The sequence below is a fragment of the Rhodamnia argentea genome, chromosome 9 (genome assembly GCF_020921035.1).
Source record: "Rhodamnia argentea isolate NSW1041297 chromosome 9, ASM2092103v1, whole genome shotgun sequence".
NCBI classification, from domain to species: Eukaryota; Viridiplantae; Streptophyta; class Magnoliopsida; order Myrtales; family Myrtaceae; genus Rhodamnia; species Rhodamnia argentea.
This window is the reverse complement of record NC_063158.1, coordinates 25,406,937-25,434,225: the sequence shown is the minus strand read 5'-3', so window position 1 is coordinate 25,434,225 and position 27,289 is coordinate 25,406,937. Positions and strand designations below refer to the sequence as shown.

The 27,289-nt window shown below is 39.1% G+C and overlaps 2 protein-coding genes across 2 annotated transcripts; one reads left to right on the top strand and one right to left on the bottom strand.

Moving 5' to 3' along the window:
* Positions 1-285: 285 nt before the first annotated feature.
* LOC115742850 (1-aminocyclopropane-1-carboxylate oxidase-like) lies at positions 286-25,319 on the bottom strand. The gene is made up of 5 exons (XM_030677355.2): positions 25,208-25,319; positions 1,947-2,089; positions 1,583-1,809; positions 798-1,131; positions 286-691 (listed from the first exon to the last, which is right to left on the bottom strand). Exons 2-5 carry the CDS (start codon positions 2,049-2,051, stop codon positions 398-400), a joined length of 960 nt encoding a protein of 319 aa, XP_030533215.1. The 5' UTR covers positions 2,052-2,089; positions 25,208-25,319; the 3' UTR covers positions 286-397.
* LOC115742849 lies at positions 25,095-26,517 on the top strand. Its single transcript, XM_030677354.2, has one exon. The coding sequence runs from the start codon at positions 25,233-25,235 to the stop codon at positions 26,352-26,354; it is 1,122 nt and encodes a 373-aa protein (XP_030533214.1). The 5' UTR covers positions 25,095-25,232; the 3' UTR covers positions 26,355-26,517.
* Positions 26,518-27,289: the final 772 nt, after the last annotated feature.

The following is a 27,289-nucleotide window of genomic DNA, read 5'->3' as shown; positions in this document are numbered from 1 at the left end:
AGTAGATCTAAAGTCAGAATTAAAAGATAGAAAGTAAAAGTACAATATCTCCATCCCGTAATGCCATTCCTTGTTCGTTGTTCGTTAGGTGTTCGAACAACGATGACATGGCTATCCTTCCTTTCGAGTTCATCACTTCGCGAGACGTGATACTCCTCAGCACCACAAGCAATAAAAAGCCTCAGCAATCACTAACTAGTTCAGAGCTCATGATAAACACATAACTTGGCACACAAGCAAAGGACTCATAATCTCCAGAATTAGATGAAGAGCGGCACACAAGCAAAGGACTCATAATCTCCAGAATTAGATGAAGAGCGAGAGATTCATCACAGTAGTAGACCACGACACAAAACCCACTTATTAATGACAAGGGACTGAACTCGGCATTTGACGCTCAAGCGGTTGCGATAGGACCCGCAGCAATGGTAGATTCCATGGCTTTCATGACTTCGAATCTCGGTTCCTTCGCCTGGAACTTAAGCCCTGCATACAACTTCATGTAGTCCTCGAACACAAACTTGGGATAAACTTGGCCTTTCTCTGCTGCTTCGTTCCCCAACAGTGCTGGTGCTGGACAGATAACAGCATCACTCCCGGGATTATAAAACGATGCTATGGACATCCTGTTCCCATCTGTTTGTGCAATAACCCGGTGCTCCACACTCCTGTACTTGCCATTTGTAATGACCTATACAGAGAAAAGATAGACAAGAAAAGCTATCGGTACTGCGAACTATTTTGGGTAGCTGATTAGTTTAGCTTATGTAGCTAGAGAAATATCATTGTAGATGTACCTCTAGTTGGTCGCCCAAGTTGATAACAATCGAATGCCTGAGCGGGGGGACGTCGATCCACTTGCCGTCCTTGAGGAGTTGGAGGCCGCCGACCTTGTCGTCCTGGAAGAGGAGTATGATCCCGCCGGCGTCGGTGTGGGCACGGAGGCCCTTAATCAGCTCAGGATTTGGGCACAGAGGGTAGTTGCTGACCTTGGTTCCGAATGTCGGCCCTCTGGATCCATAAAACGCCTTCTTCAGGTACCCTTTCTGGAGACCAAGGTTCTCACACAACAGGTCTAGGAGTTGCTCTGCTAGCTTCTCTATCTCCAGTGCAAATTCTCTCATCACCTTCCTGTTTTCATGAACATCAGAGCGCATTGAGGATTGCATCACAATGCGGGATCGCAAATCGTTTTAGCAGTCCGAAATGAGCCGGACCTCTTCAGATTCAAGCTCAAACTTACCCGATTCTACGTTTTAATACCTGGTCTTAAACTACGCGCACATGTCGAGACCAGACTAAGAATTGAGAACAATGGTTCATTTCTTGTTTTCCGGCCAGAAAAGAGAGGCTATACTTTTTTATTAGTTGGTAATGTAACACGTCGCGACTCAGTTCGAGCCACTGTTATCAATGTCCTTTGCATTTCTGGACTCGAACCGAACCGACGGCCTCAGACGGTATGCTCCCTATCAGAAGCCAAATCGGCCTAAAGTTCTTGACCGAACTTCCTTCTTTTCCTGAACAACCAGTTTGCGCGCTCCTACCATGTCACTAGTACCAGAAAGGAACCATATCTAACCTGTAATCTTCTTTGAGATCGGGGACTTCGGAGAGGTTGGAGACAGGGAGATGGCGCAAGAAGAAGGTGCTCTCCCAATCGATGTCGTCAATCTCGGACCGAACGGCCTCAAGTCCTTTGCTTGCCACCATTTCTTTGAATTTCCTCTCCATGCATCCTCTGTAGTGACCCTTTGTGAGCCTCTCCACGGTGTCCATCAGCTCATGCGATATCCCATGATTCACCAACTTCAAATATACATTGAAAAGAAATTTACTAAGGAAATTTGTTGCCCAGTCATGAATGTCAAAGGGTGATTTTTTTTTTTTTCCTAATCCCAGAAAAAGTGACAAATTTCATATAGGACACTCAGGTTCATAAGTACCTCAAAGAAGCCCCAATTTTCACAAGCATCTCTTATCTTCTCCATAGTCACTGCTCTCTCCTCACCATTCAACTTCTCCAAGTCAATCAGTGGGAATTTCTCCATCGGTCTCTCTCTCTCTCTCTCTCTCTCTCTCTCTCTCTCTCAATTTGCGTTTATGTGTGAACTGTGAAGAGAAGTTGAGTTGGGGTGACATTTATAGGCCAGGAAAAGTGACAAAGAAAAGGAAAAAAGAGAGAAAAAAAGAAAGGTACGGTACATTTGTCCGACAAGGTGGGGTACAGAAAATGATAAATCCGAATCTAAGTGCAACAGTACTCGCGCAACAGGAGTTGAGTTCACATCCGTGATCCAGTCATTATCCTGTCATCTCTTATTTCGCAAGAATAAGTAAACTAACCAATGAAAACATCTCAACCGCCAAGATAAATACCGGGCATCCATCGCATTGCAAATTCATTTCTTGATAGCTTAAACTTTTGACATAAGTCATCTTATGTAGTGTCAAAGTTTTTCGATTGGTTAGGAGTTCCAATTTGGCGGTCACTATCACCGTTATCCAGTGCGAAACTCTCAACATCGTCCTCTTGTCTTGGGCTTGTGTTGGAGTATTCGAAGATTAGTATCACCTAAAACTGACTTTTGCACATTGAGTACATTTGATGCTGTGACCATCAATGAGATGAGTGTTGTGCTTTTCAAAATAAACATACATGAGATAAATTTCCTTCATGCTAATGTACTTCTAATCCTATTACACCAGCACATGAACCATAGTTTTGACTTGCTATGTTCATGATGCAGCATGTGGTCCGACTCAAGTTACTGCTTAAAAACACAATTATAGAGCAACTATCTGCATTCAAAATGAGCAAATACTGGATAATCTCAAAGACAATATCTCAAACTAAATCGAGTCATAATATAAAGAAGTATACTCATTTGGAAGGATGTTTGTTTCTGTAATAATTTGTTACGATGTTTCTATTGAGTTTTCTGGTTTCTTAATCAACACATGTATGTGGACAATATTCACAGGTTGATTTTGCACGAGGGTTTAGACACATGACTGATTTACTTCTTCGGCAGATAATTTCTCCGAGCCTGTAGGGAACCTGATGGAAAGGCGTATGAGTCTTTTAACCACACGATCCCTCTCTCGTCGCTCATCTTCAGTTCGTGTGCAGCCACAACGTCTTCATCTACTAATCGACACCTATTTTGCAGGATGGTGGTTCTCTTTACTGGGGGTGGAATGTCCCCAAATTAAGTGAGACAGGTGATGAAGTGAGTTGGTGTCCTAGTTGGGATGAGGCTGTTCCTCACTGATTGAGGCCAGGCTTGGCTTTGCTTTTCCTGAAACTTTGCCCCAAAGAACAGACAGAGGGGCTGCTGCTTTTTGGCCTTGCACTTCTCTCTCTCTCTCTCTCTCCTGTCTGTCTTATGATCCAACATCACTTCCAGGAAGCTGCTTTCCTCTTCTTTTTGTCTTTTGTTTATGCTACTTTGAAACTTTTCTCCCTATAATTCATTCTTAAAAGTCACTATAAATGATGGTGCTCAATAAACCATTTTTAGGAGATCATGGTTGCTCTTTAGAGAACTTTTGGAAGCACATGGGAGCGGGGCTTGATTGGGGCATGGACATAGAAGTCTGATTGCATGACTAATTAATCCATATATTTCAATTTGGTCTTGCTCTAGCCTCTATATATCCTGAGATTTTCAATATGAAAGGAGGAGCTTTTACTCTTGAAAACTATATTTTCCATAGAAATTACAGTTCCAAGCATAACGATGACAATATATTCACGAGAATGGTAGACCATAAAGAAGCGTATTGCGTTTAAACCGGGTCGGTCTTTTTGGAGGGTTCTATAGTTTGTGAGTACCTACTTCTTGTTTTTAGACGGGTTTTAGGAAGCAGCAAGAGTTACTAAAAGTTGCGTTAGATTAGATTGTTTACTCAACGATGAACATCTTCAAAACACCATACACTGCTTCACTCCTATAAACTTTCTTCCTGTTGAGATGGAAAACAAAAGGATAATGACACAATTGATCCTTGAACTTTGACTCAATTATAATGTATTTTTTAAACTTTAGCCTAATATCCATGTGGTTCTTGAATTTTTAATTTATTCAATGCGGTCCCTGAACTTTTGGTACATATTCAATATTATCCATGAGCTATATGAAAATGTCCAATATAATCCTTAATTAAGAACATGGACAATATTAAGTATTTTCATATGATTTAGGGACTAAATTGAACATGCACCAAAATTTCAAGGACTCCATTGAACAAGTTAATGTTTAAGGATTATATTGTACATTAGGCTAAAGTTTAGGGAACCCGTTGAACAAATTAAAAGTCCAGAAATCACAATATACATTTAGGTAAAGTTTGTGGACTATTTATGCCTTGTTTGTCAAAAGAAAGAGGCAAGAATGACAGTAGAAATTATAGAATATCAAATGGGATTCTAAAGATCAAAAGTGAGAGGGAGTTGATACTGGGAAACTGAGTCAGCAGGAGAAAAAACCCACCAACCACTTTTACTCCATACCCTAATAAGATTATGTTAATCTAAAGTGAGAATGAACCTACCTGAACTGTTTCACTTTCGGTAGTCCTACGCCAATGAAGCTTTTTATCAGATGCTGGTACTAGCTAGATTCTGATTTCTCCTGCCCATTGTTGATGATTTATTACTATACAAGTTAAACAACTTGAAATCAGCATCATTGTAGTAAAGGTCGTAATGCCGGAAGAATCATTACTGCAGGGCATAAACGGGGAGGTCATAAGCGTCTATACCGTAAAATTGATTTTCAACAAAATAAAAAAGACATATAGCTACCTTGATCCGTCTTCGGGTTCGATTCATTATGCTCAGCAGCTCCAGCAAGCCCCAAAGTATCTTGCCGCCTAAAACTCTGCCGAGAAAGCGCCGCTTTACGTTTGATCTTATTTGCCCAGAGAATGCTATGAATCTAGGGTTTTAGCAGTTTATGGTAGGACAAGTTATTGGTTACTATTATCTTACTTCACATTTCTTTGGCAAAGTTATTTGAAATCATAACTTTTGATGTTTGATTTGACCGTAGAGATAAGTGCGTTAAAAATCCTAAAATTTGTCATGAAAGTGCTATTGAGTACTAAACCTATCAAAAAGTTTAATTAAGTCCTAAAACTTATCAGAAAGTGCAATTGAGTCCCATGACTTTCAAATAGTGCAATCATGTCCTAAATTTGTTAAATTGGTGAAATCAAGTCATTCCGTTAATTGCATTTTTTGAAAGTTTTAGTACTCGATTGCACTTTTGTGACAGGTATTAGGATTTTGCACTTTTTGAAAGTTTTAGGACTTAATTGCACTTTATGACAAGTTTTAGGACTTTTCGGTGCACTTATCCTTGATAATATTTTCCCAAACCCTAATACCATTGGTATTTGCCTACCTCAACCGAAAAGACTTCGACAAATCTAATGCATATAGTCATTATGACAAGTTAGAAACTCAAAAGATTTTCGATCGGCTTTCATTAGGGTTTGTTCCCCGTTTCTACTTGCTATCATTTCATTGTTGTTCGCATTCGAAATGAGAAATCAAAAGCATCGAATTGCTTGTATACGAGCCTCATGTACCCAAATCAAATGGTAAAATTGGTAGCAAATCACATAAAGTGTTGTCAATAGAGACCAAAACATTGTTATGATCATAGAATTGTTTGGCTAACGTGGAACTCCCACGCTCCGAGCAAAGTGAGCATCATCATCATGGCACCAGCAAGAAAGAGCACGCTACGTTTGGACATGTCTGGGACAATTTCTATTGTTCCTGGCGGAGGTTGTCTAATCGTGCCAATTCTGATCCTGAAATTTAAGTACCGGATGCTGAGAATCATCCAGAATTCAGGATCCATGGAGTCTTTCTTTTTCTAGCTTTCAACTTTTTTTTTGTTTTTTTGGGTAAAGGCCTTCAACTATTTTTGTGGTTTCCAATGTTCATTTTTGAAGGGTTGTGGTCCATGTGTGCACTCACTAATAGTTCATCAACACTTGTCGTATTCTAAACCTAGTAAGATGTCCCTTTTGGATTTTACTCTGTTGATGGGGAGGAAATTGTCCGATCAGCCCGCTAAACATTATGCGGATACAAATTGAGTTGTAAATTTATCAGTTTTATCGATTCAACCTTAAATTTTTACGCGAAATTCTAATCTAGTCCTTCTAGCCAATTTTTGTATACGTGGTGTTGTGCCAATTAAGACAATCAATGATGACTGGACCGATATCAACGGTTTTCAGTAAAATTGGCTGGAAGGATTGCATTGAAATTTCACGCAAAGATTTAATATTAAATTGGAAAAATTAAAAAACTTATAATTAAAATTGCATTCGAAAAAAAATAGTAATAATAAAGCTGATCAGAGAGATTACTAAAACCTATTTGTGGTATCATATTAACTATTGTATTTGATCAGTGGAACTTGCCAATGTTATAACAGTACTTGTGAAAAACATATTTTTATACTGATGGATGACAAAATAGAAAATAGTGATTTATTGCTTTTTCATGTGAGAAGACTATTAAAGTCCACCAATTTTTTTTTTTCGAAAAGAAACTTTTCATTCCCTATGAAAGAGAGTTACATAACGATGCAAATCACATAAAACAACTAAATCCGAAAGTGAATCAACTTGATGCAATCCGTAAAAACTCGCTCGTTCCTCGTTCCACAAAGACGAATCTGTCAAAGCATAAATAGAGGTCAATCTCCGAATCTCGCATCATTATAATTGATTAGTACACTTTGAGAAATCTCCTTTCGGTAGTTACGGCTTTGCCAAAAGGCAATGCATCTCCAAATTCGACGTCCCCAGCACCATCACCGTATAGAGAGTACAACAACATCAACAGGTTGAAAGTGCACAGAAAACGCCTTATAAATCCTAGATCTATATCTAGATCGGAATAAAAGAACATCCAAATCTAGATATAGCTCTAGATCGAGAGAGACCGCAAAGAAAATATCAATTGATCACAAAATCTCCTTCATATAAGTCAACTACTAATGATAGCAGCAAAGGAGCTCGAAGACTTGTAGAACGCTTCACAATTTGGAGCAAGCACCAAGAGTCGCAGCGAATGAGCAGCTCCGGAGACGCTTCACAATGATGATAGATTCTCTCTTTTTACAAAGAAATCTTTAATTAAAAAATATTGGATAAGTGCACTATAAGTCTTAAAACTTTTCCCCAAAGTACAATTGAATCCTAAAACTTTTAAAAAATACAACTAAATCTTAAAACTTGTAAAAAAAAAAGTTTCATTGAGCCTTAAAATTTCAAAAAGTATAATCGGCTCCTAAAACTTGTTGGCATTTTCCATTTGTCAAGTTGGGTAGAGTTAATCGAATGACTTGATTGTACCAACTTGACAAGTTTTAGGATTTAATTGTATTTCCAACTTTTTAGAACTTAATTACACTTTCATGACAAGTTTTAAGACTTGATTACGCTTTTTAAAAGTTTTAGAACTTAATTGCATTTTCAAGAAAGTTTGAGTAATACACTTATTTCAACAAAAAAAAAAAAAGTTATGATAAAGAGAGTGCGTGCGTGCGTGATCTTCACAAGTAGAAGATCCAAATTGGGAAAACTTGATTCGGCCGGCCGTCTTTGCACATGCCATGCTTTTGCAAAGCACTCACCCACACAAAATTGTCAAAATGTGGATCCCGTAGCCCCACGTCATCCCTATCTCCCATGCCCGACTCCTCCTTCTCCTTATCTTTAGGGTAATCCATCAAATCTCTTTGGTTCTATGATGATTGTGTTTCATTTCCACTAGCTAGTCCGATCTCAATCAACCTCATCATCTAGCGGTTGCAATTTCATGTTGGGGTTTGGTGTGTGCGCAAATATCTGTCGACATGATATAAGACACGCCTAGGAAAGTTGGGGAGTAATCTCATTGTTTTGGTACTGCGATTGTTTGGAGTCGATGGTTCGAGAAGGGGTTTTGGACATTCATTTCATAAGGCCCGGGCCTGTTGAGCTCGAGCCCAGCCTACCTAGGTTGTAACTTTTTTTATATTTTCTTCACTTGAGGGGTGAAGCACGAAACACCAATTAAACAATTCCATCCGCTTCGAGAGTTATACTCTTTTTACGAACATGTACGAGTTTACTGGATCAAAACCTACTTGGGTAAACTTGTTTGAATACCTCCATCGCTTCAAGATGGTGACTCTCTTTTATGAAGATATATAAACGAACCGAGTCAAAAATTACACTCGGACATTTATCTTGTTTTCTCTCCAATCCTTCACCAAAAGTCTATCCCACAAAATTTTAACTTGGGGGTGCTGCTCAAGTGCCACCATTGCAATAATCCTTTGCCCCATCAATCAGAACATGGGCCGGACCACAATGCTCGGCTTGATTTTCAGAGCATGGATCAACTGGTTTGGACTGTTATAGAAGGCTGGCTTGGGCCGACGGTAATTTAAATTAATGACAAGCCCGAGACGAACATAGCCAGTTAGCACTATGACGACCGCTGGTATAAATCTCGTACATTTTGGGAAAACTTATTTGAAAATTGATCTTCCTGATTCGTCGTCATTCTTTTCATTTGAATCAGAAGTACGGCGTATTAATTTCAAATTTTCATATCTTTCTTTTGCTTTTATCTGAAACTTTGCTTTATGTTTCACTACGGTCTTCTTTAAGAAAAAACGACACAAATGATTTATGAATTTTGACCCATGTGATCTCTGAAATTTTAATTTATTCAATTTGGTCCAAAAAATTTAGCTCGATGTGCAATATGATCCCTGAAATTTTCATTTGTTCAATGTTGTCCATGAACTTTAGCCAAACGTGCAATGTCATCAATGGACTTTAAATTTGTTCGATGCGGTGCATAAACTTTAACCGAATATGCAATGTCGCATTTGAACTTTAGATTTGTTCGGTGTAGTTCATGGACTTTTAATACATGTTTGATTTAGTTCCTAGACTATATAAAAATGTTCAATATTGTCATTTCATTAATTCAAGTCCAAGGATTAGATTGAACATAAACCAAAATTTCGGGGATCACATTGAATAAATTAAAAGTTCATGGACGACATTGCATATTAGAATAAAGTTCAGGAACAGTATTAAACAAATAAAAAATTTTGGAAACTACGTTGCATATTGGGCCAAGGCTTAGATACTATTGGTGTCATTTTTCCTTCTTTTTAACTGATGTTCTCTCATGTGAATTTTAGCATGGAGATGCTCGCTATTGCCTAAACACAATACCATAACACGACGACGGCTTCTTCGATATGAACTCCTAATTTCGTCCTTCCTCATTTTGGAGGCTCCGTCGTGGAGATCTTTTATCACTCACATTGGTTAAAAAAAAAACAAAACAAAACAGTTCGACATGCTAAAAAAAATTAAAAAATTTCGGTCGTTTAACGTTTGAGGGAGTGCGTATGTCTAATTGAATCTGTAACATGCTTCACATGCTTGCTGAATCAAAATCAAAAATTAACTAACATGCTAGAAACTCATCAGTCAATGTCCATCAATGGCATTTACAACACAAGAACAGCCTTGTGCACACGTCGTGAAACACCTCTAGTATCAACCCTCTATGCTCGTCCGAATTCATCGAAATGTAGTAATTCAAGAGACGCCTGAGGTCCTTCGGGTCGTCAATCTTGTTCACCGTTATCATCTCGACCATCGACTCCCGGAAATCCTCCCGCGGGTCACGGGAGCTCTTTTCCATCGCCACCATCACAACGAACTGCTTCTCTCCCCTGCCGCCTCTTTGCCTCCTAGCCCTCTCCGAACGGTGCCGCGCCTCCTGCCTCTCCCTTATCATCTGGTCTAGCCGCTCTTGGACCATAGCGTGCGCCAGGCTCGAGATGGTGGCAAACCGCTCGGGGCCGGCGCCCTCAGCTTCCTCAGACGAGGACGACACGCTCAGCCGGCAGCTGCAACACAAGGTCCGGCACCCTCTACTGGTTTGAAGCCTCTGCTTCTTGTGTGATCTTGAGGATTTCGTCATCCTCGAGCATGGTGGTTTGAGGAAGCTTTGAAGAAGCTCGTGTTGCGGAAAAACAAAAACACTTAAGCAAGAATCGGGCAAGTGGGTCACGTTACTTATCATTGTGTCTCCAGTTCTTTTAGCACATCTGATGGAGTAAATCAAATGTCTGAAAAGATATGAATTGGAGGAAGATCCACAAAGAGATTGGGGAGCATGTTCTGTTGTTTAATTGAGGCTGTTATGATTAAGCTGAGTAGACAAGCTCTCGTTCCCTTTATTAGGTGTCAAAGACATGCGTTGCACTGCAGACATTTAATTAATTTGTGTGGCAGGAATAAGACCTATCTTTTAATTAGAGTTCATTTAAGAGATTTGCAGGCAATTCTTTATAGGGTTTTTTTCCACTGGCATGCCAAAACTCAGTGTACTTTGAATCTAAACTGGCCAGCAGCCAATCTAAAAAAAATGCTTGGTTATCATGAAGCCAGAAGCAGAATTAGTACACTAATCGACAAACTTTGCTATTATATAACAAATTAAGGATACTTAGAATGGTAAGATGTATCGGCAAAAGCTTGATCGATACAGAATATTTGCATACTTTGAACCGATCAATGCGGTTGTCGCAATGTTTAGCAGGCACCACGAGGGAATTCACTACTTTTTCGAAGGTCAATCTAAATCATTGTAACAATTGAAAGGATATAATATCAGATAGAGGAAAATTTTATGACTACGTAGAATGTTGAAATATGATACCTAAGCAAGCGATACGGAATATCTTAATAAATAAATGTATATATAATTTTTTTTATTAAAAAAAAAGGTATTTTCATATCTTAATAGGATAGATTCTTCGGTACTTTCTAGGTACCAACTGTGTCCAAGGGACACTGCCGGTAGGGTCTAGTTCTAACGGCACGTGGGCTTATCTAACTTGGTATTGGAAACCGTTTACATTGTGAAAAAGTTAGCAGCTCACTAGGACCGTCAGACTTCTTCAGCCTGTAAAGCTGCCTATCACCAATAACTTTTTCTTCTTCTTTTGTGCCTTCTTTTTATTTTTATAATTTTTGGGGTGAATGATTAACTTTGTTTTCTTCAACTTGATATTCAGTAACATGGTATTTCAAATTACAAAATTAGGTGAATTGAAATTGGAATTCTGCATGATATTCCGAATATGTAAAGACCGATAAAAGAAAATTGTGCCAAGCATCTCTTCACGGGGCAACCCTCACCGACCATCTTCGATTCGCTCCCAATAGATATTGGCGTTTAATTGATTAGAGCGTATGGAGAAAGATCATCATTTTGCCTTGCCATCCGTTAGAGGAGTTTTGCTTTTTGAATTACCGAAGCCGCCTAATGCTTAATCATAGTTTCATAAATAGTGACACTGATACTTGGGTAATTAACTAAAGAGGATCGTGGATTCACATGTTCTTGTACATCCTCTTGTACCAGCCATTTAATGACTATCCAATTCTAATCTTCCATACATTTAGATTTCAGCATAAATATGGGTAATGGCTCGAATGGTGCCTAAATTTTGGCATAATATGTAATATGATCCTGAACTTTTAATTTGCTCAATGTGATCCCTGAACTTTAGTGTAATGTTCAAGTTCTTCCATTGATTTAAGATTAGGGATAATATTAAATATTTTCATATAGTTTAGGGCATTCAATTGAACACATACCGAAAATTACGAGACAACATTGAACAAATTAAAAGTTCAAGGGCTATACATTGCACATTTGGCGGTGCTGCTTTATAACACATATATTATGAAGCCCTGGATCATTAGACAATAGAAATCAAGAAGAAAAAGAACCCGCAAGAGGACTCCTACCATAACATAATCGACAGATCCAATATGGTTTGAGTCAATGATTGGAAAACTTCCTTTTCTCAATTTATAGTAGGCGAAAATTCTCCCTATCTATGGCCTACCATACGATCTAAGTCACCCGATACTTATTCTCCAGATACCGTCATTGCTTCTTATCCGGGAATAATTTTTGGCTTGTGCAAACCAAATTTGTGCCATTTTCCGGTTGAAACACATTAGAGGATGGATGATTGATCTTGCTTGATTCGCGTGAATAGATCTGATGATCATTGACACAAGATCATCCTTTGCGGGAATTATGGGCGGTTGATCTTGTTTGATTTGCATGGAATAAATCTGATAATCATCGACGTTATTATTATTATTTTTTTTTGTAGAACTCGACGTTATTAAGATTCTTAATTCGGATCTGATTATTGTATGGATCTACTGATACCAACTTTGGCAGGCAAACATGATAGGCCCTCGTTGCCATAATCATAACTTACAGAGGAAAAAGCTGAAAACCCTAATTACCTATCACGTGGCTAAAACAGGATAAAGACGGCAAAAAGAAAGAGTTTACGCTCGAGCCCTAATCATAGAGTTAGATGACTAAACTTGATTTAGGGACAATGATGTCAACAGTGACTTCATTGGGTCGATATGTGCTTTTTTTATTATGAAATTAATGCTTTTGGGGAGAGGGAACTCATTGAATTTTTCGATTCTTGGTACTTGAATCCTGTTGCATTTATTACTACGTAGATTTAAGGTTGAGATTTTCCCCATAACTTATATTTCGTATCGTATTGTGTCGAAGTACAAAAGTACGTGCGTAAGAGTTGATAACTAAATTAACTCTATCAAAGACCCTGGTTGTAGCAGTACCCTTTAGTGGATGGCATTACCCTATTTCAACTCCAGCAGCTCATACAATTGAAGTTTTGTTTAATAAGAAACGCCCTAAATTAATTCATATTATAGAAGCATTACCAGTTTACGTGTAATAACTTTATAAAAATTCTTTACCTTCATTTTAAATCTTGAAAGAAATGGTAAAATTAGCTTAACTTAAGCAGATCTAAACAAGTGTGTCGAGTACGTGCGGAACAACTTATCTTACATGAAAGTCGAGTTCTGAACATGAAAAGTACAAAGAAAAGGAACTTGAAAATTATGCAAGTCGCTCTAGACAAGAAGCCGCATTCATGCATGTCATTTCTCGACGTTTCTCTATCAATTATCGAGTTTCTCGTTTTTACAAAATTCATTTATTCAAAAATGCTCGTCGCAAGAAAATCAAAAAGGTTTTAGGCTTACAGGAGAATCCCGCATTCATATAAAGGGCATGTTATGAGGGCACCAATCTGAAAATCCCACCTAGATTTAAGCCGGTTCCGCGATATATTTGAAATTGTTCTAGTGGAGTTGATAATATAAGTTCTAGTTTAACCCACTATCTCCAATAGATTTCATCATGTCATTTGAGTTGATAATATCCCATCTTCTGGTGATGAAATAGTAATTCACATATCTGTCAGATAAGTACGACTACGTGAATAAATTTATTTAAATTTGGATGCTGGCCACTTGATGTTTAATTATTACCAAAGTGGAAAGTTGGATAGGACAGAAAGGGCCATCAATTCGTGGGCTCATACAAGTTCATACTACCAGTCCACTCAACAATGAGCCCGGACAAGCGGAGGCAGGCACAAGAAAATGGACTAATCTATTTTCTTGTGATTAATTAATCTTAATTACCGGATAACCGAAAACTTAGGTGTATAGACCTAATTAGGCTCTAACTGAGGTGCGCCTAGTGCTTGTCGAAAACTACAACGCTTTGAAGAGTGGTCAATCTCATGTGGTTGACATGAAAAAATTTCCAAATGACATTGACTTGTCTTCTTAATTGAAAACTACGTGGAACAGTCGATTTTATATGGTTGACATGACATTATTTTCCTAAATGACATTGACTTGTCTTACTAATGGAGTATAGGCCAAGGGTGAGCCCGCCCGTGGGGTTCCCCATCTGATTATGTACTTTCCCTTAATGTACAAAATTCCCAATTTTAGAAATTTGTGAACAATTTCTCTCTACGTAGAATTGACTGGTCATTTTTTCTGGTGCATGTGGAAATAAATGTAGAGACGGCTGATTAGGTGGACGAGTTTTCCTATTCAAGGGAATTGAAAACCTAGCTGGCTGTTCTTTAAAGCAAGGAAAGGTTGCTGGCTGCTTAAAAAGAGATGGGTTTTACAATATCGGCTCGAGAAATGATGTGACAAATTGTAAATGGACATTTCAAAAGTGAATCGTATGTATATCGTCGGGCAAACCCGTCGCGTCCTTTGGTAAGTCGAATTTGTAAATTAGTCTTTCTTTTTGTTGTAGTGTGTTCCTATTATTAATTGTTTTCAATTGTTTAAAACTTACAACATCGGTTTGGGAATAAGCAAAGGGTTTATACTTGTATTTGAGAAGATCACCAAAAAATTTATAAACTTATTGCAATGATGTGAATTCAATTCTAAACTTTTTTTTTTTTTTTTTTGCCAATTGAGTTCTAAACCTTTTGCAATTGTGCCACTTCGGTTCATTTGGCAGGCCGGAGATGATATGGTAAATTATTAATAATATTTTTCACTTTTCATTTTTTATTTTCAAATAAAAGAAAACAAAAAAGATAGAATTTTTTTACGTCAGCACTGGTCGACCAAATGAACTAAATTGGCACAATTACAAAAAGTTTAGAACTCAACTGGTAGGAAAAAAAAATTTAAAACTGAATTGACACAATACAATATATTTATGACTTTTTTTTTTTATAATTCTTTCCTTGTATTTTCTGGTCATTATGCCGCTCTATTTTGTTTCTTTTTGGTGTGTTCTTTTGCCTTTTGTTTCATTTACCGCGAAAAAGCAACGTCACGTTGAATTCTCGAGCAAGTAATTACTTGTCGGATTAACTAGTCAAATGAACGTTTTTAAAAAAGAAATATTATAGGATCAAAATAATCGATTTAAAATGTTTAGTGCCAAATTAAATGGAGGGGGAGACAATCCGATAATTCTGAAACCGATGTTTGTCCTTATCTCCGATAGCTGCAAAGCATGTTCTCAACCTATATAAAAGTGGATTTTCAGCTGTTTATATTTTCAAGGCCCTTTTGAAATGTCATTAAGAATGTACCGACACTAAATAATCTTCCTAAGCAAAGGACAAAATTCTGTTCCCGAGGGTCTTCGTCTTCCCATGCTTTTCAAGTCATGGAAGGAAATACTAAATAGTTTATCGGGATATGTAAACAAACTTCTTTCCAATGCACGATTATTAGGGTTAAACACATAAATATATAAATAAAGATTATCAATTTTTTTTGTCGAAAAAAGAAGAAATGATCATCTAAATAAAGATTATCATTTCAAATGCAACCTCTCTCTCTCACACACACTCTCTTATGTTAAATGCAATCAATGCATTGATACGAGAACATTTCTTTATTAAGTACGATTAACAAGTGCTCCAAAATATTCTTTAATATAAAATCCTTGTCATTATAAATAGCAGGGTTAGTACCACGAAAAATATCAAATTTATATATTTTGTAATAAATTTATTTCAAATTAATTTTTTAACTGCCAAAAATCCCAAACCGACACACATGTGACAAATTTGTCCTATATCAATTTTCTTTAAATTTTACTATCGAATTACTGAGTTAGATGACATGACAATTTGATATTTTTACCCTCTAATTTGTCATAGGTATACTTGTTTAAGATTTTTCACGATATTAGCTCGATTCAATCGAAATAAACGGAGGATAAATTATTACGACTATACCAGTTTAATGTTTTTTCTAGTCAAAAGATTAATTTTAAATAAATTTACCGTGGATATATTAATTTAAATTTTTTCGTGATATTAACTTTAAATAGTAAAAGGGTTAAATTATCGAAAATCACATGTTGGAGTGGAGATAAGGCTTTGCCTACCGGACTACTTTTTCTTGGATTCGGAGCAAATTTCTTTTTCTTTTTTTTCGTTTGTCTCGAGTTCTGAGATTTGATTCATTGAAAAGGTAGCGGGTAAAGCATCGACATCTAAAACAACCCACAAAAGGCGTTCGCAAGAGACACTGACCGTAAAAGCATCTTTGGAACTTTGCGAAGGAACGGACGTTTCGGTCCGTGGTGGAACTCCTAGAAGAAAAAACGCAAAAGAAGAGGGAGAGGAAAGCTCACATCAAATTTGAGTTGGAGGTCGTGTGTGGTCGATCGGAGGGGAGTAACATAGCCCGAGGGACATGGTGGTACGAGGCATGAGCTGTACCTGGTCCCAAAACATTGTAGGCTGTGTCCTTATTGCCGTGTCCTAAAACTAGGGCGTTTCGTCCTCGAGAGTTTCTCGCACTGAACGACATTGTATCAAGGCTCGACACTTCCAGTTTCGTGGCCTTAAACTTTTTGAGGCGCAGAATCTCAATCGCCATACCGCTCAGTCGAGTAAATGCAGATAATGTGAGTTTGGATTCATGCGGATAACGTCTAAGTAACACCGACGCTGACACCGACACGCGACATGCGACATGACACAACACAACATGACACATCGTTTCTCAAAAATAGAAAATTCCGACGTGTTGGGACACGTTGTATATTAAACGCGTATTTTTATGTATACGTGATAAATATTAGCAATGAGTTTTTTTTTTCTTATATTGGGATTCACGATTAGATTTTTTTGGACTACATGGGTATATTAATTTTGGGGTGCCTGGATATTAGACTTAAGTATATATATATTTTTTTATAAATTCATATTTTGACCATTAATTTATTGAAAATGCTTAAAATTGACCACGTGCTTGTCGAAATGGGGTGTCGGGAAGCTAGACTTGCTTGTCGCCGGCGTGTCCGGGTGCCGACCACGTGTCGATCGCATGTCGAAGAGTGTCGAGCACGACACGATACGGAGGCTCACGGAGAGTGTCAATGCTTCCTAAGATAACGTGAGTTCGGGTTAATTACTTGAGAAGGGATATAAGCCGGTGAATTATTTCACTATGTTCTTATTGGGGTGTCGGTCATACTTCCTATCGACAAGAAAGCACGGGAGTTTGAGGGCCGTTCTAGCAAAGGTCGCGGGAGCAACAACCTCGGGTCTCTAGAGGGCTTTTATATTTTGGATATGTATTTTAGTAGTAGTTTGGATTTTGAATCCATGAATAGCTACTTTGTGGTCTACATAATCTATTTCTATTGTAATTGACAGTTATAACAGAGAGGTGAGAGCTTAGAATGTGCTAATTATAGTAGAATCATCTACTAAATATAACTCTAATTTAAGGGTGAGCGGAGATAAATATTATATCTTGATTACTCTTTCTCTCTATTTCGTTATATTTGTGCACCTAATTCTAACAATTCTCAAAGTGAAAAGTCGGATCCATTACGTATTAGGATTTGCGAAGTCGATCCCGTGATGCGTCGTTGTCTATAGCTCGTAGCTTAAACATGCAAGTCGCACATGGCCTTGTTGGCATGTGAGGTCCTCGACTTTTCCCTTGTTAGAGATAGGACCATAACTCCTTAGGCGTTTTCGCATAGAGTTCGTCCCACGATTCCAAAATTTCCAATTTGAGAGTTCGCCTTTACGAAGGCCTCTCGCACTCAAAAACTCTTCGATTGCTAAATGCCGTTGACAATTTGCCAACGTTTGCACGTATGATTGATTGGAACCAACGCCACGTGTCGATGATTTAGGACCCACAAGAGCGAACCACCTAACCCATCCCTCACCAAATTTATTTTGTCAGAGGGTTCACCAACTCCATGAAAGTCTTCTCGCGTTTAAATTTCTTCAATTCGAAAATGCAGTTTGTAATTTGTAACGCTCCGAAATGAATAATTTGAAAAATATTTTTCTAGAGATAATCGTCTACATCCCTTACAAAAATGAATTAACGAAAGCTTTTCCACTGTCCACGAAAAAGAAGAATTGCCAAAAAAGTCCTAAATTTATTGCAATTGTGCTGATTCCGTTCTAAACTTTTTTTCTTGTCATTTTAGTTTTAAACATTTTTACATTTGCGTCAATTCAGTCCATCTAACCAATTTTAGCCAAAAATCGCTAACTTGACAATTCTTAATAATATTTTTAAAATTTTATTCGATTTTTTAGTTTTAATTTACTCTTTCATTTCTTTTTCTTCCTCATCTTCTTCTTTTTCCAGTTGGTCACCGAGGTCCAGTGACTCACCGAGCCTTGCCAGGGCGGGTGAGCTTTGCTTGAGGCCGGCGGGTCGCCGGGCCTCGCCTCCGGCCAATCGCCTAGATGGAAGAAGAAGAAGATTGGGAAGACAAAAAAGAAAAATAAATAAATAAATTCGAATAAAATATTAAAATATTATTAAAATTTAGCACATTAATGTCATCTCATCGATTTTCAATCAAAATTGGTAGAATGGATGAAATTGACATAAATAAAAAAAGGTTTAGGACTGATTGAATTAGCAAAAAAAGGTTTATAATTGAATTGACACAATTGTAATAGGTTTATGACATTTTTAGTAATTTTTCCTCCACGAATATATTTGGACATAGGTTTTCATCGACAATAAAAATATTTTTCATTAACTAATTACCCTAAGCAATACAAGCGATCGTTTTAAAAAAAATAATTAACTCATTCATTTTCGGCGAAACAAAGGGAGCCGAAGTGTCTTGATTATTTCTAATGAGGGACATAATGACCTCCATTCACTGCGCTCTTCAACTCATTTCAATGATAATAACTATAGTTAATCCATGAGTCTAGATCGGTTGGTGAATGCCAATCCTTTCCACCCCTCTTTTCGATTGTCGCCTAGCATGATTTAATTATTTTTCCCCCGTGTTTTCCTGTGGTAACTCGGCACCAGCCATCCATTTATCACTTTCAGTCCTCACCACATGAAGGTGAAGTTACTCCATTTTCAACCCTTCAGTATTGGGAACAAGGGACGAGTTAGATTATTTATGGCTCTTAACTTATTCCCAATTGGGTGCAAGATTGGCATACCTGCTAATGTCCACATGGACAATGACCCTTTTACCCGACGCATGCCGACCCTTAAATCGATCTGTCCCCAAGCCGGATCTACCCGATCTAAGGGTTCAGCCGCATCGGACTCACATGCCCCGCAATCGCGTCCCGAAGATTGGGTTAGGGTCCACGGGGCATTGATGGAATTGACCCCGTTTGATTTGGCCTTCACATGGCTCATCATTGTGCCAACAAACAAACGCCATTAACAAAAGAGGAGAGAGATCCTTGTCAACCTCCCCATCTCCATCTTCCTCGCGATATCTTGTTTCCTTTCTCCTTGTTTTGATTCCTCTCTCTCTCTCTCTCTCTATAATTATAGTACCCAACAAAGCCATAAAATGCTCCCCCATGCTACCATACAAGAAAAAATTTAGCAACAAAAAAAGAAGAAAAGAAAAAATTTGATGGGCCCCACTCGAAATTACAAATTTTTATGACATTATTGTGGATGGAAACCCTAGTACTACTGCCGTGTTGCTTTCTTCCCCACGTCCAATTCCGACCATGAGATTTTATTCCCGATACCTTTGACTTCTGTCCATCACATGGTGTTGATAATACTTGTGACACATTATGTTGGTGTACTATTGTTATGTTACATCGTATAATACAAAGACCAAAAAAATTTCATTGCCCTAAACTTTGTAAATTGCTTAAGTTTAATGAAATGAAGATGAATTCCCCTTAATTAAGAGGGAAAAAAAATTCTCTTTCATTTGACCTCGAATTAAATAAATTTACATGTGGAAGTGGTCGAATATTTTCCTAAATTCCACAACCATTTATTTTGCTCTGGATTAAAGCCTAAATCATTCATGAGTTCAAGTGAAATCAGTTGAATGCAATTAAATAAGAGACCTAAAGGGTTTTAATCCAAAGTTGTTTAAATTGTTTTTCAATCGAAAGTTGAGTCCATCAAAGATCCAAACATGTTGGGTGAACTCACCAAAAGTGGCAAGAGACCGGGCTCACATAGAGGATTATGACTCGTCCGCGCAAGTTCAATAGGTCCGGCACGCACGAGTCATACTTCTTTATGTGAGCTCAATCTCTAGTGCACAATTGAATCACGTGAACCATCTAATTATTTTGGAGATTATGGGACGCTCTGCAGTGACATTGCCCTTAATGGATCGGAGTCTTGGTCAAGTACTTGTGTGGACTTCCTTCACCTTCAGGTTAGTAGGGCTATTAGAATTTCGACTTCCGAACTCGAGATTGTGAACTTTGATGAACGAATCTTTTCAAAAGCAAGCATTGATATCCACATGATCAAAATTAGGAAACTGACTATCCCATACTTTGAGCTAATCATTGAAAGCCCGAAATTTTTGTTTCGATCATTATTTTCTATTTCGAACTTACATGTTATTGATCTTTGAGGTATTGGATTCCTTAGTGCATTGATATTGGACGATCCCTTAAAGTTTGCTTAGATAAACCTTCGGGATTAGATGTCATAATTTTCCTACATAATTTCTTTTCTTTCCTTATTTTCGTCTCACGCTGTAATTTTTTTTAAAAAAAAAAATTGAATTACATATAATATAAAAAAATAAGCCTCCTTTTGCTAAAAATAAATGGGCATTATGAAACAGTCACATCGAAATTTAAGTGTGTCACATGCATGTAATTCCAAGAATTCATCAATTGATGCAGGTGGGGTCACAAGCCCATTGGCTCCCGTTGCTTTTGACAGTGTTTATCCCCTCTTTCCTGTTGCTCGTTTGGCTCCGTTTGGTTAGCTGATCACATCTCCAATCCATCCTAAGCACCAGACATTATTGGTTAGGAGATTGTCAAATTCATCAGATCAATCTCCTGTATAGAATGCGCCATAACGGACGGAGGATGCCGCCGCCGGCCGCCGCCACCAAGGCTACTATACATGCCCCGAAATTCGTTGTTCGGAAATACTTTGTGTACATACAAAAGATATTTGCACATAATTTTCCATCTTGCCGCCGCATAAGTCCCGCATGCGTTGAGTTACCAAAAATGTGTTCCACATTTCGCATCGAGATGTGATTGAGAGAGAAGGCTTCTTAACATCGTGTCCATGCAAAAAGCAATTCCCTACAGATATACGAAATGTATATCTTGATTAATGGGGATAGCATCGGAATCATGTTTGACAAGATAACACCATCTGAAGACCTATGGGCCTATACTCAACTCGGTCGACGATAACATTTAGAGTCCAACGGCATAGATGACGTCCCGATACTCACAAATTAGTATTGCCATTCCGTCTTCGAATGAAACAAGCACCGACTACATATTAAGGACGAGGAATCAGATAGTCTCGATCCTCCATCGTCCCTAGGGTTAGATAGATTAGACTCTTACCAAACAACAAGGAGAATGCCGAGACACCTCGTGTGAAAGGAACTGGGTGTTTATATATATGTGTACCTTAGAAAGATGCCCTAAACTAAAAACATGGTACGTGGTCTGTCTTAATAAAGAATAGAAAAGGAAGTTTGATGGGAGACAGCGGGAAAAGGCCACATGCTTTGAGGGCAGGGGAATATTCGGGGTTGCAAAACCCTGACGGACGTGGAGGGCAGTATGCAAGAAAGTTTCTAAACCATAAGGAGTGAGTGGTGGAATTTGGGGCTCAAGCCACTTGAATCCTTGTCATGTTTGACACGAGCTCAAGAGGGAAAACAATTATGTATACTAGGATGTGAAAGATGTCAACGCTCGGCATTATTTTGTCGATTGTCCGACCAAGGTGGAGCCGCCGGAAAGACGGGCGATGAAATTAAGGCTGATCGGTTTCACGGTGAATCAATACCGATCAAGAACGAGGAACCTCCCCAATTGTGGGCGGCTCTCGAAAACCGGGTCTGTCAACACCTTCAACTTTTTTTAATATGATATTTTTATTGTCAAAGATTGCCACATGAAAATTGTGACCCCGTTCGTTTTGCGAAAAATGAGCGATTTGATAAACATTTTCCTAAAATGATCATTCCTATTGCTTGAATTGATTAGTCAATAAATAGTGCTGTCATTATCTACGATAATTCATGTCTAAATATTTCTGTGGACAATGAAAATTCTTGTCGTTTATTCATCTTCTTAAGAGATACGAGCGATCAATTTTATGAAAATATTCGTTCAACATTTTTCGAGAAACAAACGGAGCCTACATCTTGTGCATATTTATTAAATTGGAAGTCAATACCTCACACTAAAGCATGCAATACAACTTCTCCTTTCCTAGTGAAGGGAGGCAGCTTAGAACATGGTCGAAGAGAAGGGCGAGAGTGGAAGGTCACCCCGAAAGAGATAAAGCCATTGCGTGCCAAGTTTAATCTATTAAAAAAGATCAATTTCAACTTTTTTCTAGTTAATTAATGAGAGAATTGAAGCAATTCCATCAAAAAATAGATATTTTGTCTCCATATTGATTACGAACTAATGGGGGATGAACAAACATTCGCGGAATGGATACGCCAGCTTTGATACCTTGTTAGAAAGCCCAGCCTAATAGTTTAAGATGTTAGTTGGAGGGGAATACAAAAAGTATTTATGACCCGTCATCAAGTGACGTGAGATAATACTTCAACAATTTGATTACAACATGAACAGAGATTAATGGGTACAAAACTAAATTACAAGAATATTTTTTTGTCGAATAATTACAAGAATATACTCACACCTTTTGTGGATGGATAAAAAGAGGTAAAATGAATTAATTTGGTAAGGAAATGGACATCAACAAATCAATGTGTTGTGGATCGATTTAGGTACACATAGCATTACTCATACAATTTTTGTTCAAACAAGAACAACAGTTTATAGTTAAATTTCTCTAGGTAGTGTTCTGATGTACACATCGAATTCAAATGGAACGTACGTCATTCGCGCTGTGAAAGATCATGAAACATTAATGTATTGGGATAGAAGACAAAGATTTGAATCCGATGCCTCGTAGCTTTTTCCAGCCAAGACCCACACTTTTACACTAGAAAAGAGAGCTCCGATTTCTAAATAATCTCAATTGAGATAAAGTCAAGAGAAAACATGAACGATAGATGATAATAACCTATTTGAAGTTCGTGTTTCTTTACCGCTAATCAAATGCTAATGATAATTTATTTTTTTATCGAAGGCTTCGATTGTTATTTATCGCGATAGATTTTTTTTTTTTTTTTGTGATGTGTGCTCATTTTGTGGAGAGATACGCTCCAAGAAGATAAGAAAAGGACATGATGCTTCGGCATCTTCTGTGAGATTCACTGAACACTACTGAACTGTACACGGCTTTTTGGCCATGAGCCACCACTAGCGTCGACCGGATAAAAAAAGAGGGAAATTCCACAGTGGCATTGAGTTGAAAAGGTAGAGATTGGGAGACGCTGCAACATGGAACTAAGTGTGTACAAAGGAGCGGTCGTCAAGATTAATTTTGCTGTTACAGCTGCTGCCCCATCGACAACCTCCTGTCTGAAACGGCGGCGGCAGCGGTGGCGCTTCCACTCACCGCAAGGTGCCCCCATAACCGACTTAGTATCGGTACAGCTCTAGCTACCCAAGTTAACTCGTTCCTCGTTTTCTGATTCGAATATCAGAGGGTTAATTTTGGGCATGAATCCGAACGGCCTCCCCTCTTCTCTAGTGGTACAAGTTGAACTCTTATAAGAGACCACTGATCGATTTCCAAGGACTAGATTGAACATTAACTAGTAGAAAGCCTAACTCAAAAACTTAAGCTTATGGGTGGAGAGAAACCACATAAATATAAAGAGCATATAAGACCCATTGTCGGGCAATGTGGGACAACAACTTCAACACCCCTTCTCATGTGCAAGCCGGATTACGAACGGCGCATGGAATTTGACTAATGGAGATGGATGCACAATCGCGGACAAGACGGATTCCAATACAATATTAGGAGCACGCAATAACAGTTTGATACCTTCACATGGGAAAATTCATAAGAGGGTATCCAAGTCTGAGCCCATCAACATATCCAGTTAGATTCACCTTCACTCAAAAGTTTAAGCCACTAAGTTACAAACCAACATGGATATATAAACCGATCTACGCCACTTCTATTCTATAAAGTCCGCCATTGCTCGCGTTGCTACAACACAATGCTCAACACCTAAAAACCGCCGCATGGGTCACCAACCATCGACTACGATATCATGTTATAAAGTCCAACCCAAAAACTTGAGATGATGGGTGGAGGCGGACCATATGGATAGGACTTGTTGTCGGGTGATGTAGGATAATTACTTCAACACCTAGATTGTTAGGGTTATCCCACATCGGTTATGGAAGAGGCCGGTAGTCGATTTATACCAGAGTTAGCTTTTGAGATGAGAGAGGCATAAGACTACCCAACACCGGTATCAAAGCCCAGGTTATCAATAAGTCTGGACCCAACAATCACACGAAGAGATACGGGTTATTGCTGCTCTAACCCATGGCCCGATGTGTGAGAGGGAGATTATTGGGATTATCCTACATCGGTTGTAGAAGAGACTGTAATCGGTTTATACCGAGAATTAGCTTTTGGGATGAGAAATGCCAAAGACCACCCAACAAAAATTTTCTAATTATTGAGAAGCCTCTAAAACTCGTTTTGCGATTCAAATTCGCCTCTATGGTAGGGAGAAACCCACAAGTCCCTTTTATGTAAAGCTTGTGAAGTAATGAAGTCGGATAAGTGGGAATGGCATCTTTAATAATAAGTGAATCACGTTAACGGACGTTCCCGAGATGCTAATGAAGTTATTTTCATTTGAAATAATTCGATTTTCAAGACACTAACCGCGCATACCACGAAATCAATCGGTGCATAGGTAAGCAGTGCATTGGAAAATATAAGGTTTCTTCAAAATTAATGGCCCTAAAGCACTCGTTGACATGGTCATCAAATTTTAACCCGAAGTTCTCTCGTTTGCATGACACGGTTGGTCGGAGCAGTTGAGAATTTTACAGCTCATGAGCTAAATGTCACATGTTCAAATTTTACTAAGTTCATGAAATTTACCATAAGCTTCATTACCCTTCAAATCATTTATTTTCTGTGTATCGAAATCGAAAAGTTAATTGTAAAAAAATAAAATGATAAATACGTGGCAAAATCTTCTCTCATGCATTATAGGACCATCTTCCTAAGCTCTCTCTCCCTCTCATCTACTTTTAATTTGTCCATCTCCTTTCTTTATCGCCTGTGGCTGTGGGGTCGCTTCTCTGCAACTCCCCCCACTCCATTCCCCACGAAACTACAAAACCTCTCTCTCTCTCTGTGTGCGAATTATGGAAATGGAGAGCCCAACGATATCCGCGCAAGCGCACCGCCTCTCACAACCACCCCAGACTCTATCTCCGTGCGGCAGCGGACGGCGGAGCAGCAGCGCCTCCAACTCGCCGGAGTTCGAGTTCTGGATGGTCGGGAACCCCATCTTCCCCCAGCCCGAGCTCCTCTCCGCCGACGAGCTCTTCGTCGACGGCGTCCTCCTTCCCCTCCAGCTACTCCATCTCCACCAGCCCGACCCGCCGGACCCCGTCCCCCAGGCCGAGACCGCACCCGAAGGGCCGGAACCTCCCGCTCTCGAAGCAGACCTTACCAACATCCCCGACCCGGATCCGGAACCCGGGCCCCAGCTGACCCCGACGTCGTCGACCACCTCTTCGAAGCGGTGGAGAGACATCTTCAAGAAGAGCGAGAAGAAGTCCACCAACAACCAAGAAGAGAAGCCGCCGTCGTCGTCGGCGGAAAAGGACAAGGACAAGAAGAAAGAGAAGAAAAGCCAAGGCCGGGCCGGCTCGGGCTCCGCTGAGCTCAACATCAATCTGTGGCCCTTCTCGCGGAGCAGATCCGCCGGCAACAGCGGCGCCCGGCCCAGATTGTCGGCGTTCGGTGGCCCGAGCGCCCGGAAGGTGAGCAGCGCGCCGTGCTCGCGGAGCAACTCAGCGGGGGATTCCAAGTCCAGGAAGTGGCCGAGCAGCCCGGGCCGGGTCGGGGTGCATTTGGGCCGGAACAGCCCTGTTTGGCAGGTGCGCCGTGGGGCCCCGCCGGCCAAGGTCCCCGCCCCTGCCGCTGCCGTCCCCGAGCCTGTGGCCCGGAGTGTCGATAAGGTTGTCCTAAAATCCGAAGCCGCGGCCGAGACCCACAGGAGCAAGGCGGCGAGAGGCGGGGCCGGCGGCGGAGCAAACAAGGCTAGAGTGTTGAATTTGAACGTGCCAATGTGTATTGGGTACAGGCACCACTTCAGCTGTAGAAGCGACGATAATAGCGCAATCCGCGTGGTCGGAGCCGATTGCGGCGACACCAGCGGCGGCGGCGAGAGCGGCACCGGAGCCGGCAGAGGCGATAACGGTGGGAGTAGTAATAATATTTTCAACCTCCGGAGCCTTTTCACCAAAAAGGTGCACTAATTAACAGCATATTTTCTAGAATAAGCTTTAATATTTTTTTTTCCTTTTTTTTTTTTTGTGATTTTCGAGTCTATTGTTTAATATTTTTGTATAAAGAGCGAAATCTAGTTCCATATTGTTATATTTGGTGTATAATTAACCATGGAAAAAGCTTGCTGCCTTTTGCTTGTGTCTGCTTTCGATTGTCCCTTTGTTTCTGTCTGTTTGTAGCTGTCTTTTTCTCAATTTCTTTATCATTTGACAAAGAAATCATCTTAATTCAGGGAATTAATTTAATTGGTAAGAAAATTAGGAATTTGACGCTCATTGATCTCAGTATCTAGTGCTTGAAAACTCATCGCAATTCTCTCGTAATTTTCAATTAAAATCGCGAATTTTAATGTTTTTTTTTTGTCAGAAATTGCGAATTTTAATTTTTTTTTGTGGGTCAGAAAGTGGGAATTTTAATTGGAAAAAATATTTAAAAAAAATGGAAAAGGTTGAAATTCTATTGGCGTGAATGAGACGTGCTTCTCTCACACGCATGCGAAGGAGAAAGTGCATTTCATCGCACTGAGTGTTCAGCGGTAGCTTTACTTCAGGTGCATTTTATCATGAAATTATTTAGCAAGGGCTTATTTGGTAACGCCTCAATTTTTTTTTAATTCTTGTTCTTTTGTTTCCGAAAACGAAAAAAGAACAGAAATCTGTTCAGTAACGTCAGTTAATACTTCTGTTTCTTCATGTCAGTAACAAAATTGGGCCGTACCGAACGTATTTCTGTTCTTTTTTATTCCGGCAACAAAAATTCTGCGTAGTTACCAAACACGTTTTTTTTTCTCAGAGACCGTTCCCAGGAACAGAATTCTTACAAAATAAGCCCGAAATGTCTTTTTTTAAAATTATTTATTTATTCTTTTAATTCTTTTTGTTGGTGTTATTATCCATGAGAAATT